The 11,520-nt window shown below is 46.0% G+C and overlaps 2 protein-coding genes across 7 annotated transcripts in view; one reads left to right on the top strand and one right to left on the bottom strand.

Annotated features, from left to right (window-relative positions):
* Positions 1-3,295: 3,295 nt before the first annotated feature.
* Positions 3,296-11,520, top strand: part of LOC121589395 (nuclear protein localization protein 4 homolog) — a 20,790-nt gene continuing 12,565 nt past the window's right edge. Inside the window, exons 1-6 of one of the 2 annotated variants that reach the window (XM_041908301.1) lie at positions 3,296-3,513; positions 3,824-3,973; positions 4,060-4,161; positions 4,231-4,460; positions 4,537-5,264; positions 5,353-5,513. In XM_041908301.1, coding sequence (XP_041764235.1) covers positions 3,493-3,513; positions 3,824-3,973; positions 4,060-4,161; positions 4,231-4,460; positions 4,537-5,264; positions 5,353-5,513 — 1,392 coding nt within the window. In that variant the 5' untranslated portion in view covers positions 3,296-3,492. Of the gene's footprint in view, positions 3,514-3,571; positions 3,736-3,823; positions 3,974-4,059; positions 4,162-4,230; positions 4,461-4,536; positions 5,265-5,352; positions 5,514-11,520 lie in introns of those variants that run through there. The other variant, XM_041908300.1, reaches the window with a different exon arrangement.
* LOC121589388 (hormone receptor 4) overlaps positions 8,876-11,520 on the bottom strand; it is a 13,662-nt gene continuing 11,017 nt past the window's right edge. For all 5 annotated transcript variants that reach the window (XM_041908289.1, XM_041908287.1, XM_041908290.1 and 2 more), the window contains exon 2: positions 8,876-11,520. This exon is cut by the window's right edge and continues 2,391 nt beyond it. In XM_041908289.1, coding sequence (XP_041764223.1) covers positions 11,182-11,520 — 339 coding nt within the window. In that variant the 3' untranslated portion in view covers positions 8,876-11,181.

The raw sequence follows: 11,520 nt of genomic DNA, 5'->3' as shown, positions 1-11,520 counted from the left end.
AAACATGGATGATGAATTTCCGGAGATCACATCACAGCTTGTACAAATAGATTGTTCTAAAATCCATTCCGTATGGTTCGGCTCACCCATCGATGGTGCGCCTGTTGACGAAGCTAATCAACACAACAAACACGTTTTTCATGTCCCGCCGGCACACTGACTCAATCGGATATCAAAACACAACTACACACCCATCTACACATACACATACAGCAGCACCACATGGTAGCGAGGCAGCTCTAAATTAGTTCGCCACTCGGTGCCGAGCCGAGCCTCCTGAGTAGCATCGAAGCAGGCCGGGCGCCCGCTTGAACGGGATTGCTACGAAGCGGCAAAGCGTCCACGCGTCTGCTGAGAGGGGTAGCTTCAACACTGGGAAGGATTGTTCCCCCCCTCCCCCCCTCCATTTGCCGGACCTAAAGGGACGTTCAATCTAACCCGAGGGGGGGAATCCAATGACGGTTCCGAACACGACACTGATAAACGGCAATGATCATCAACATGCGAACGCAGGGTACCAATGTATTGGTCCAATTGTCGTTTGAATAAGGACGCCGGGGAGGGGGCAGTAGTGTTGTAGCATACCGAGGGGAGCAGATACACCAACGAGGAGATAATTGGCCTCAAGCCGAGGATAGGCCCCGTGCAAAGCGGGGACAAACGGAAGAGGAGCGTTCTCGAGTGGGGAAGGCACTCTTTCCTCTGCCAGCGACGGGTGGATTGGAGGTTCGCACATGCGTTTTGTAATGGTGGCAGCATGCACTCGTGTCCAACACAGCAAGCGGGCTAAATTGTGCGTGGTTCTTGGTAAGGTAGTTGGTCCTAATGCTGTTTTTGCTAAGCAGCCATTGAAAAGTATTAAAGAATTTCATTTTTATCAAATATTCTAAAACCGTGAATTTTTATAAAACAATTTTGGAAAAATCCAATTCCATTGTTGGTCGCTCGATTTTATGGCCCTCTTTCCGTTCAGCCTCAATGACGTCCTTTTCGTCCTTTTTCCCGCGATAACAACTGTACAGGTGCTCTTGAGAAAAGTCACCGGCAGACATAAACACTCTCCTTTACTTTCTCTACATTTTTCAATCTCTAGCTCTCTTGCTCTCTCTCTCTCTCGCTCTCCGTCTCGCTCGCTGTCTTTCTTTCGCATTCTCTTCCTTCTCGCTCCCTGCTCCCCAATGGGTGTTGCAAAACGTTGCCAAACCGTTTGTGAAGCTTTTGTTCCCTTCCCGTTCCCTTCACTTCGTTCTGTAAATTGACTTTCGTTTTTTTTTTTTCGTTCAGCTTTTCTGCCACTTGCCACTTTCTAGCATTGCTCCAGCTTGCAGCAAGATAGCATCATTGCGCGGGAATTCACCATCGTTAGATATGGTACAGTGGCGAATGGTACAGCGCAGCAGCTACGAGCTAGACTGGAGAAGTTTTTCGTTTTACGGTCGCAAAATTTAATGTTGCAGCGAATGAAAAATAATGACACAAGTGCCGTTGCTGGTGCGTATTATGGATGGGATTTGTTGTTTTTGTTGTTTTTTTTTTTCTCTCTCTCTCTCTCTCTCTCTCTCTCGTTACATTACAAAATGGACCATGGACCATTGAAATTGATGAGCGCTGGTTGGTAAAGGTACGTTGGCATTATTGTGGTTTTTATTCGACTGCGTTTGAAGTGAGCTCACAAGAAGATGCAATATTTGTGCACTTATTGCAAGCACGATGTAGATAAATTGTGCAATGTTCTAACAGCCAATGTCGTTAATATTACCTGTTGAGAGGATACGCTGTCTTCGTTATGAAATCATATCTAGTACATTATTTTCGAATGTTTATTGCATGTTCGCTTTTTTTGCCTCCTTCCTGTCCCCGGGGGAAGAAAGGAAGCTGTAACAAAAAGCGGATACCATTGGGCGGAGGGTTGCTATTGAATGTGATGCCCCAGGCAACCGAAGGAAGTCGTACATATCATCATCGATTCGCTTGATTTGCGGTGAAGATGCATTTCCAACACTCGGAATGGGACACTAGCGAAGCATCCATTATGAAGTCGCGCAAGTTCTGAATGGATGACCTACTTGCTGACTGTATCCGTTGGCTTCGAATGCACCGTAAACGATTGATTTTTATAATAGCTGTTGAAGGTGTAATAAACCTGTGTATGCATGCAAGATTAGTTTGTCTCACATGATATTGAGTGCATGCGATTAAATTTTAATGATACGATTTGCCTTAAAAATAAAGTAAATCTTTCTTGATATTTCCGTGCATGATAATGTGTATGTTTGCACTACACTTAATACAGCATTTCATTACTTAACTTCACGTATAAAAGAATGCGAATAACGGTTTGCGTTGCTTTCCAACCGAAACATTCACATTCAAATGACAAATGACACGTTCGCCGTACACTGTAAATTACGTCCAAGCAAATGCACGATATCATATATATAGAGTGGAAAACAAGTGGTGATTTCCGTTCACTTATATTGTAAAAGAGCACTGTAAATGGACTTATTACTACTGAACTTCGCATAAATAAAGCAAACCAAGTAAAAAATCCGTTTCATTCCATTCCAATCCTCAAAGGAACTCCATGCACACTCTTCAAAGTGGGTCCATAAACACATCGGACCGAGGCCAAAAACTGGTTTTTGTGAGCTCGAAGCGTTGGCGATTTTCCCTCGCTGGCGAGCGTTTTTGTAAGGCGTTGTGAGGGTTTTTGAGAGTTCAAGATGACCACCAGCAAATGTTCGACAACATTTTATGAAAAAAACATTGGATTTAATAGTTGTTCTTCATTAAAAATTAAGTTAATAATATCACTAGACTCTAGATAGCACAAAAAAATGTTTTCGCGAATCTGACCATCGCAGAAAATGTTCGCCGCAATTGGCAACCTTTCAAATTTATGCGCACGGTTAAGCCGCCCGCCAGTTAATCCGTCCCCGGATAATCGACGTTCTACCGTAATCAACAAAATTGAGCTCTTCTATTTCGCATCAGCCACCAAGTTGTGTACATTTTTCACGCATCCATGTGCGCGAAAGAGACGGTACGACAAATCGAGCGAGAACATACACACCTCGGTGTATGTGTGTAGATTGTCACCAACACAATGAAACGCATATGGTCAATGGTGGTCGTAGTGTTTCGAGTAAAGTGGGAGAGAGAGGCACAAAAGTTCACTTCCAAACGAGCACTGTCAGCGAGTAAAGGACGGCTAGAGAAAATGAGCGAGATGCAGCTATTTTTGAACGTCAAAACCCCTCGCCGTGCCGAACGGGAATCGTGAAATGACAATTTTCGCTTGTCAACCAACACAACCACCAATAAGAAGAAAACGCAGCAGCTGTCAAAAAAAGAACAACAACGTAATCTTCCCTTGCAAAAAGCGAATTTTGAAGCCAAATTTCTGTCCGAAAGCGTCGCATCCGCACCTGGAACCGGAAAGTTTTCTCTGAAACGATTACACCGCTTACCGCAGCCGGCAAAGGACACACAATGTCCAAAACGAGCAAGTTTGTAAGTATCTCGGTTGAGGGTCGATCCGCTACACTGGTCCCGCTTTACCGTTGCAGTCGTTCCCCGGAAAGTGATTTGTCATGTTGGTTGTTTTCCTGCCAAAGGGACGGAATGTTTATCGCAAACGCGGACAAAGGAACACGCAGCTTGACCGATCACGAACGGAGGGATGCTGTTCTAAGCCAAGGCTTGCTTTGCCTGGCGAACGGATGCGGCAGGCTGGTGCTGGCACAGGGGGGAAACCGGTTTAATATTTTGGCAATCCTCAAGAACCTTTCTAACCTCAAACCCATCGATGCATTTCTTGCAGGTGCTGCGAATCCAATCAGCTGACGGTACAAAGCGCATCGAAACAGAGCCCTCAAGCACGACGAAAACGCTGTACGAGCTCGTGCGGGAAGTCTGTGGGTTCAATCACTACGAATTTGCGCTTTTCCGCGAGAGAAACTTCACAAAGGAGGTACGTCGTCGTCGCACGATGACAAGCACCGAGCACTGACGTGGTCGAAGTGTTTGCATTGTATTTCTCTTCCTATATTGTTTCAGGTTGTTTCCAGCGGCTCGCAAGAAGTGAAAGATGTTGGTCTAAAACATGGTGATATTTTATATTTACGTCTAGTAGAGGGCCCGTCTACATCGAAGGCCGCGGTAAGTGCGTCGTGGAAGGGATTTGTTGCTGATGATTATTTATTTGTGCGCATTGTTTCACACCTCCAGGAACGAAGTGCATCCGTTAACTCGTTAGCTTCAAGCCACAGTTCCACGTTCAGTAATGCTTCATTCAGCCGAGAGGCTACACCGTCAACCAGCTCGAAACCATCCACATCGGCAGCGGCAGCAGCAGCAGCAGTTGCCACAGAGTCGTCTACCATCCCGCCGGAGGATGCAGTCGACCTGGAGCTGTACAAGCAGGACGGACGTATCAAGCGTGATCGTGATGAAAAGCTGTACGTTATCGCGTAGCTTCTTCCCTTAGTTGCACGGGTTTAGCGATGGTATTAACTGATCTCGTTCCAATTTAAGCTGCCGCCACAATTCGAACGGTCGCTGCGTGCACTGCTCGGCGCTGGAACCGTGGGATGAAAACTACCTCAAGGAGCAGAAGATAAAGCACTTCAGCTTTCACTCCTACCTGAAGAAGCTAACGTCCGGGGCCGCCCGCGGCAAGTTTGTCGCGCTCGAGGACCTCAACTGCAAGATCAGGTCCGGCTGCCGGGACCATCCGCCGTGGCCGAAGGGCATCTGCTCCAAGTGTCAACCGTCGGCGATCACGCTTAATCGGCAGCCGTACCGGCACGTCGACAACGTGATGTTCGAAAACACGGGCATCGTCGAGCGGTTCCTCAACTACTGGCGAACGACCGGGCACCAGAGAATCGGGTTCCTGTTCGGCAAGTACGAGATCCATCCGGACGTGCCGCTCGGCATCAGGGCACGGGTGGCCGCGATCTACGAGCCGCCGCAGGAAAGCAACCGCGACTCGATACGCCTGCTGGACGATCCGCACGATGCGGACGTGGACGAGCTGGCCCGCCAGCTCGGGCTGCAGCGTGTGGGGTGGATCTTTACCGACTTGCTGAGCGAAAATCTGGCCAGTGGGACGGTGAAGCATGTGCGCAACATCAAGACACACTTTCTGACCGCGCAGGAGTGCATACTGGCGGGGCATTTGCAGAACAAATACCCGAACCGCTGCAAGGACTCGTCGAACGGGTACTTTGGCTCGAAGTTTGTGACCGTGTGCGTGACGGGTAAGTGGCCGGGATGGGTTTGTGGATGTGGAGTGACATTATGCTGAACTGTATTTTCCTTTTGCGCTGGTTTTGGATCGGGTTTTAGGCGATGAGAAGAAGCAAGTGCACATGGAAGGATATGCCGTATCGGCACAGTGTATGGCGCTGGTGCGAGACAACTGTCTCATTCCTACGAAGGATGCTCCTGAGCTGGGATACATTCGTGAGTCGTCCGACAAGCAGTACGTGCCGGACGTTTACTACAAGGTAGGTGGCCAATTCCATGCGATTAATCATGCGTCAAGTGTAAGGCGAAATGGTTTTTGTATAATTTGAATAGAAACATCCGTATAGGTCTTCATTGGGACAGTTTTTGGACCTGTTTTACATTTTATGCTTTAAATGCATAGAACAATGTAAAAATTTGGTTGATATTTTTTGTGTAATTAGGTTATGTATTCGACAATGTCGGTACTGATTTGTGGAAAATGTCATGGGAAGCTCGAAATCAATCGCTTTGAACGAGAAGTCTTGTGTAAGGCATTATTTTAATTATGTTGAAGGGAGCTCTGTGTGGATGGTCTGTTCATATTTTTTGCCAGCATCTTTCAATCATGCTTTTGGCTCTAGTACGATATTGGACAAACCTAGTTACAACTGTTTGCTTCCGATCTTTATTGCTCACATCATGTAATATCATGTTGTTCGGACATATGTAATGAAACTAAACACCAAACCAAATGCTATTTTATTTCACAGTTTTATTTAGCCGTTCTACCGTTGAAGGGTCCGTTGATCCGTTGATTATAATGTGTGTGTGTGTGTGTGTTTTAATATGCAAATTACCCGATCTTCGCCACTCACGCTTAGCTCTTCGCATAGCTTCGCCACCCTTCCCACCCGTCGTATGTCGCAGCATAATACACGTAAAGAGCGCACACTCTACTAATAAACCGCCCCGAGAGCACGTACTGTCGATTGTACCGTTTCCCTTGGTTCCTTATGCTTATAAAAATCGATTTTTCTATTACCTTTGCCGACTCCCCACCGCCACCTCGGACGAAAACCGAATACCCCCCCCCCCTTTCCGCACACATACCGAGTGCACACCGAAACACGTGCTAATGTTGTGAATTTACTGTGCTGTGGTTGTAGCTCTTATCGCCGCCGTGAAACGATTCCGGCTACCGGCTTAAGCAACCGCTGCTCTCGTGCGCTATAATATACCGATCGGTGTGAGAGTAAATCCGCTAATACGTACGTTTTTGCCGGTCTGTCTGTGACGCATTCGATTTTAATGATGTCGCTTGCACACTTACTTGGTAGCCCCACGATTGCGTATGTACGATTCCATCGGGAATACTGTCACTCTAGTTTTTAGCACGCGTCCGTACGCGTCGTTGGTGGCTTGTACTTTCGTTATTCCATTGTATGGTTCATTGCAACGCCGGTTTCGATTGGTAAAGCTTATCTTATCTACCACTCACCCACTACATCGCCACCAGCATGCAATCCAGTGTGCTGGGTGGGCGGGTATTGATAACTCTTTGCTGTGCCAGAAAAACAGGACAAACAGATACTCTCTCCTGGCGGTCGCTTTGGCCTGCTGTCGCCAGCAGACACGCTTTGCCGTTCACATTCAATTTGAATCCGTTCCTGGTAATGATTGCAAGCGGATTTGGGAGCGATCATTTGAACAATAGTAGGTAACTATGCTGTTGTTTTGGTGGCGAAATTGGTTTTGGTACACATCTAGCAGTAACATAACATACATTTCACATAAAAATATTTGTATTACATTAGCGTATTGCGACCGCGCTTGTCTATTCACCGTGACAAAAGTACAATTTGCTAGCGTGCAATCCGTGCGCTCCAAAGTGCATTTTCGTGTGTTGAAATAAGCTTTTATTTTGTTTTTGCTGTCCATCTAATACAATCACACCACCGATATAGTAATGTTACGTCAAGCGCGAATTGCGCAAACTGCGCTGCTTGTACGGGGTGGGCTCGTTTTTAAAACGAGCAAAACGATAAAAAAGGCAAAGGAGAGCACTTTAACGGTCATCGAAGTTTGATTTGTTTTTCCTCAACTTAAACTAAATAATTAAACAACAACAAGCTTGTTTAGAGCCCCAAATGCTTTGAACGCGCTCCCCATTCCGCGCTCCCTCTCTCTCTCTCTCTCTCTCTCTCTCTCTCTCTCTCTCTCTCTCTCTCTCTCTCTCTCTGTCGCGTCCCTTATCGTCCCGTGTTAGATTCCATTCGAATTTTACGTTTTGTACAAACATTGGAACGCAAAACTGTTGCGAGACTCGTCTTCGTCTAGCTTCGAACACGTTTGCTTTAGATTCCGTGTTTTTTTTTTTGTTTTTGTTTTTTGCTTCGTTTCGTTTTACTACCAATTTGTCACCGATTTTGTACTTGCTTCAAACGATGGGCGGGCGCGCGGAAGCTTTAGGTATCGCGAGTTTTAAATATGTATACGCTTCGACGCATTATTCATGCGGTTTGTGTGTGTGTATGTTTTTTGTTTTGCATTTTCGTTTTCATTAAATATAACCCCCGCATCCCCGCAGTTTTCTCTTTCGCTTCCGCGCTTGCCCCCACCTCCCCACCTCGCTTGCCTATAGTATATAGTTCGTCTACGCATGCAAAAACCACGAAACGCAGGCCCGCATGTCGCCGCTTCTCGTGGCCAGCTTCTTACCGGAAGGATTTTGTTTCGCTTTGTGTTGTCGATACGGCAGGTGCAAATAGGCTGTGGCGGAGGAGGAGGGGAAAAGAACAGAAGGAGATGTTTTGTTTAGTGCGTTTTACCTCCGGTTCTCTCCGGTAGGATAGCCCCGATGCGCAAGGCCCTTCTCTTGTAAGTGTTACGTGATGGTTGCTTCTTTTATCGTGTTTCAATTGTACTTTGATACCGTTTTTGCTTGATCGCAGGGGAATTGTGTTCAGTGTGTTGTCAGCAAACCAACATACACCGTCTAATAAGTGGTTCGGGTATGGCTTTGGGAGGGGTTGTAGGATATAGGGTTTGTTCTTGGGTTGGCAAACATTCGTTCGATCTCTGCTCGATTATACGTGCGGGTGTGCTATTATTATTATTATTATTATTATTATTATTATTATTATTGGTAGGTTCGGTTTACGTTTTTTTTCGTCATTCCAAAACATTCAGTCTCTTCACAGTTCATCGCTACAGCGCTTACAATTGGCTCGCAATGCTCGCTCGCCAATCAGCCGGTGTCCTGTTTCGTTTATACCTCTATTTTCTCTTCGACAATCGCCTTGCAACGAACTATACACTGTTGTAAATAATTGCTCATTGCTCCACACAAAACGCTTACACACACACACACTCACGCACACACACACATACATTTATGTACAGTGAATGTAGGAGAGTAAAAGTTTAATTTGGGTTTTTTTTGTTGCTGTTTTCCCCCTTTTTTTTGTTTTGATTGGTTTGTTCGCCGAACCAGGAAACGGTTAATATTTGTCAGCAAAATGCTTAAGCAGTACAGAATCGAGATGATTCACCGAATGCACTCATGTACTTAGAACGTGTTCTAATCGCCATTAGCTCTACATGCTTTTTGTTTTTTTTTTTTTTGTTGTTGTACGGTGTGTGTTGAGCCGAGCGAGAGAATCGTGGATATGGCTTCGGTTTTCCGTTCCGTAAAAATGTTCCGTTTATAGTGTTTTTTGCTTTGTTTTGTTTAGTTTTGTTTGGTACCACCAACGGTTTGGTTGTACCGTGAAAGGTTAACGCTCTGTGTAACACATTTATGCTTAAATACATATATATTTGTTTGGTTTTTGTCTCATGTATATGTTTCTTTGCACACCTGTTTGCCTGTTTGCTCGCTTTGCTTTCTGTGTCTGTCCACTACTGCACCATAAAAATATAGCTTTTTCTGCAGGTAATATAACATTTCCGTATTTATGCAGCAGGGAATATATAATATATAGTTTGGGTTGTTTTTCTTCCTCTTCTTTTCTTTTGTTTCTATACATCTCTTGTTTCGCTAACGCGCTTTCTCCAAAAACTCTGTCACACGCTCGTCTCGCTCTCTATCTCTCTCTCTGTTGTTTGGTTTGTTTGTGTTTGTATATATATATATTCTTTTGTTTCTTCATACATTCAACGGTTTCGGTTTCGTTTCGCGTGCCTACTTTTCCTTTCCTACGTATTTTTGCTTAAAGCCTACTCACGTTTTCACTACAATCCAATACGCGCTTAGCGTGCCTCACACGTTTTCACGAGTTTTCACCTAACATTTAACAGTTAATACAATGCATTGTACTTTCTTTACGTTCATGATTTATTCCCTTTTTGCGTGGTTTCATGCTTCTTTTTGTTTAACTTGTGATTTGCTTCTGTGCTTGTGTTGATTTGCTCCTCGTGTGTGTGTGTGTTGTGTTGTTTTTTTTTGCTTTATAACTTTTCGCTGCATTTATACTATTTTTCTGTTCTGTCTCCATTGCCATTGTTTTTAACACATTATGTTGTTAGCATATTTATCGCACTTGAAATACGAGGCGTGTGCAACACTGTGTCATTAAAATTGTGTTCATTTGCCGTTTGTTTTCCCCTTCCCTTCCACACCCAGTGTTATCGTTACGCGCACTAAATGTCGATCGTGTGCCTAATTTATACCAGTCCTTGTGTAATGGAAACTGGATCAGGTGTGTGTTTGTGTCGATACATACGGATGCACGCGTGTAAGTGCACGATCCTAACATCTTCATTTCGCTGTAGATGGCTTCTTCGTTTCCCTCGGAAGATCTTGCGATTAGTGCGCGTGTCTATGTCTCGTGTGCACTGCCCCTATCCATCGGTGGAATTGTGAAGCGAAATTCCACCACCTTTTGCTTTCCCCCTATCCAGTGTAACCTACCCCTAGTTGTGTTGTGTGTGTATCAACTAGTAGCCACCTACTCTTCGTGATATCCCTGCCCCGTGACTTGTGTTCGATAATCGGCGGGCCAGTGCATACACTCTTCCACCACGATCACGATCTTGTCGTCTCTAGAAAGTTGTACATGTGTTCGCAAGCAACGACCACGACTCGCTGCTACGTGTGTGGCGCGCTCTTCCGTTGCTAAGCAGGAGTCGCTGTTGTTCCCCTATCGAGCGGTGAAGTATATAGTAATCGTCTCTCATATATCCTAAGGAAAAGCTACACCTATCCGTGTCGAATCCGGTTCCGAGTTTGCTCGTTTGCTGTGTTTTGTTAGTAATCGCTACCGTGCCGCCGCTTGCCCGGACCCCCCTAACCTACTGCCGTCGTGTGTGTGTGTGCGCGGTGCGCCGTTCAGTCTAGTAGAAGCCGATCTTACTACCGCCAAATGAAAAAAAAAAGACCCCGGGAACATTACGTGTTGGTCCGTTACCGTTAGTGCGCCGTTAAATTGCTCCCACACTTCGCTTTTTCCCGTGCGTGAACTAGTGAACTAGTGTTAAAAATAACAACAGAAAACAGTGAGGGATGCCTTTGGAAGGCGAACCGAAAGGAACGACGAAGTATGAATCTAATTAACAATACTAGTCAAACGATGTGTGTGTGTGTGTGTGTGTGTGTCTATGTGACAGACAGAGTGGCGTAAGGAGACAAACATAATGATAATTACGCTACCTATATCCTAACAACGCGTCCCTGCTCTACCCGCCGCCCATTGCGCAGCACTACACAAAATCAACAATGGAATAGAAGCGACGAACTGCTTCCACAACACGTTTTGCTCTTTGGCCATTTGCACTGTGCACTATCACTATCACTATTCATGCCCTCCCTATCGTCCCCGAACAGAAAAAAAACCCACCCAGCCCCTAATGTAAGTAACAGAACGAATCGCTATCGACAGAGGAACAACACAAAACACGTGTAGTTACACCTTAAAGGGTCGTCTATCTCGCTACCGCAATCGCCACCTACTGCCACTTGCCACAGTTCGCGATCAGCACCGTGCTTTGCGGCTTGCCGGCCGAATCGCCCGCCTGGCTGATCTTCTCCACCAGGTCCAGCCCCTCGACCACGAACGCGAAGATGCCGGTGAAGCCGCGCATCTCCCGCAGGATGATGCGGAACTGCGACCCGACCAGCCCCATATTGTCGTGGCGCTTCTGGCTGCGCCGCATCCCGACCGACCCCCGGATCGCCAGTATCTTCGTGTCGTCCGGCATGAAGAAGCCCTCCTCGAACACGGACCGGCCGCCCCGCCCGTTGTTCAGCTCGAAGTCGCCGGTAATGATGCTCTCGTTCTCCCAGCA

Source organism: Anopheles merus, chromosome 2R (genome assembly GCF_017562075.2).
Source record: "Anopheles merus strain MAF chromosome 2R, AmerM5.1, whole genome shotgun sequence".
In the NCBI taxonomy this organism is placed as follows: Eukaryota; Metazoa; Arthropoda; class Insecta; order Diptera; family Culicidae; genus Anopheles; species Anopheles merus.
Note: the sequence above shows the minus strand (reverse complement) of the source record. Positions and strands in the feature narration are given on the sequence as shown.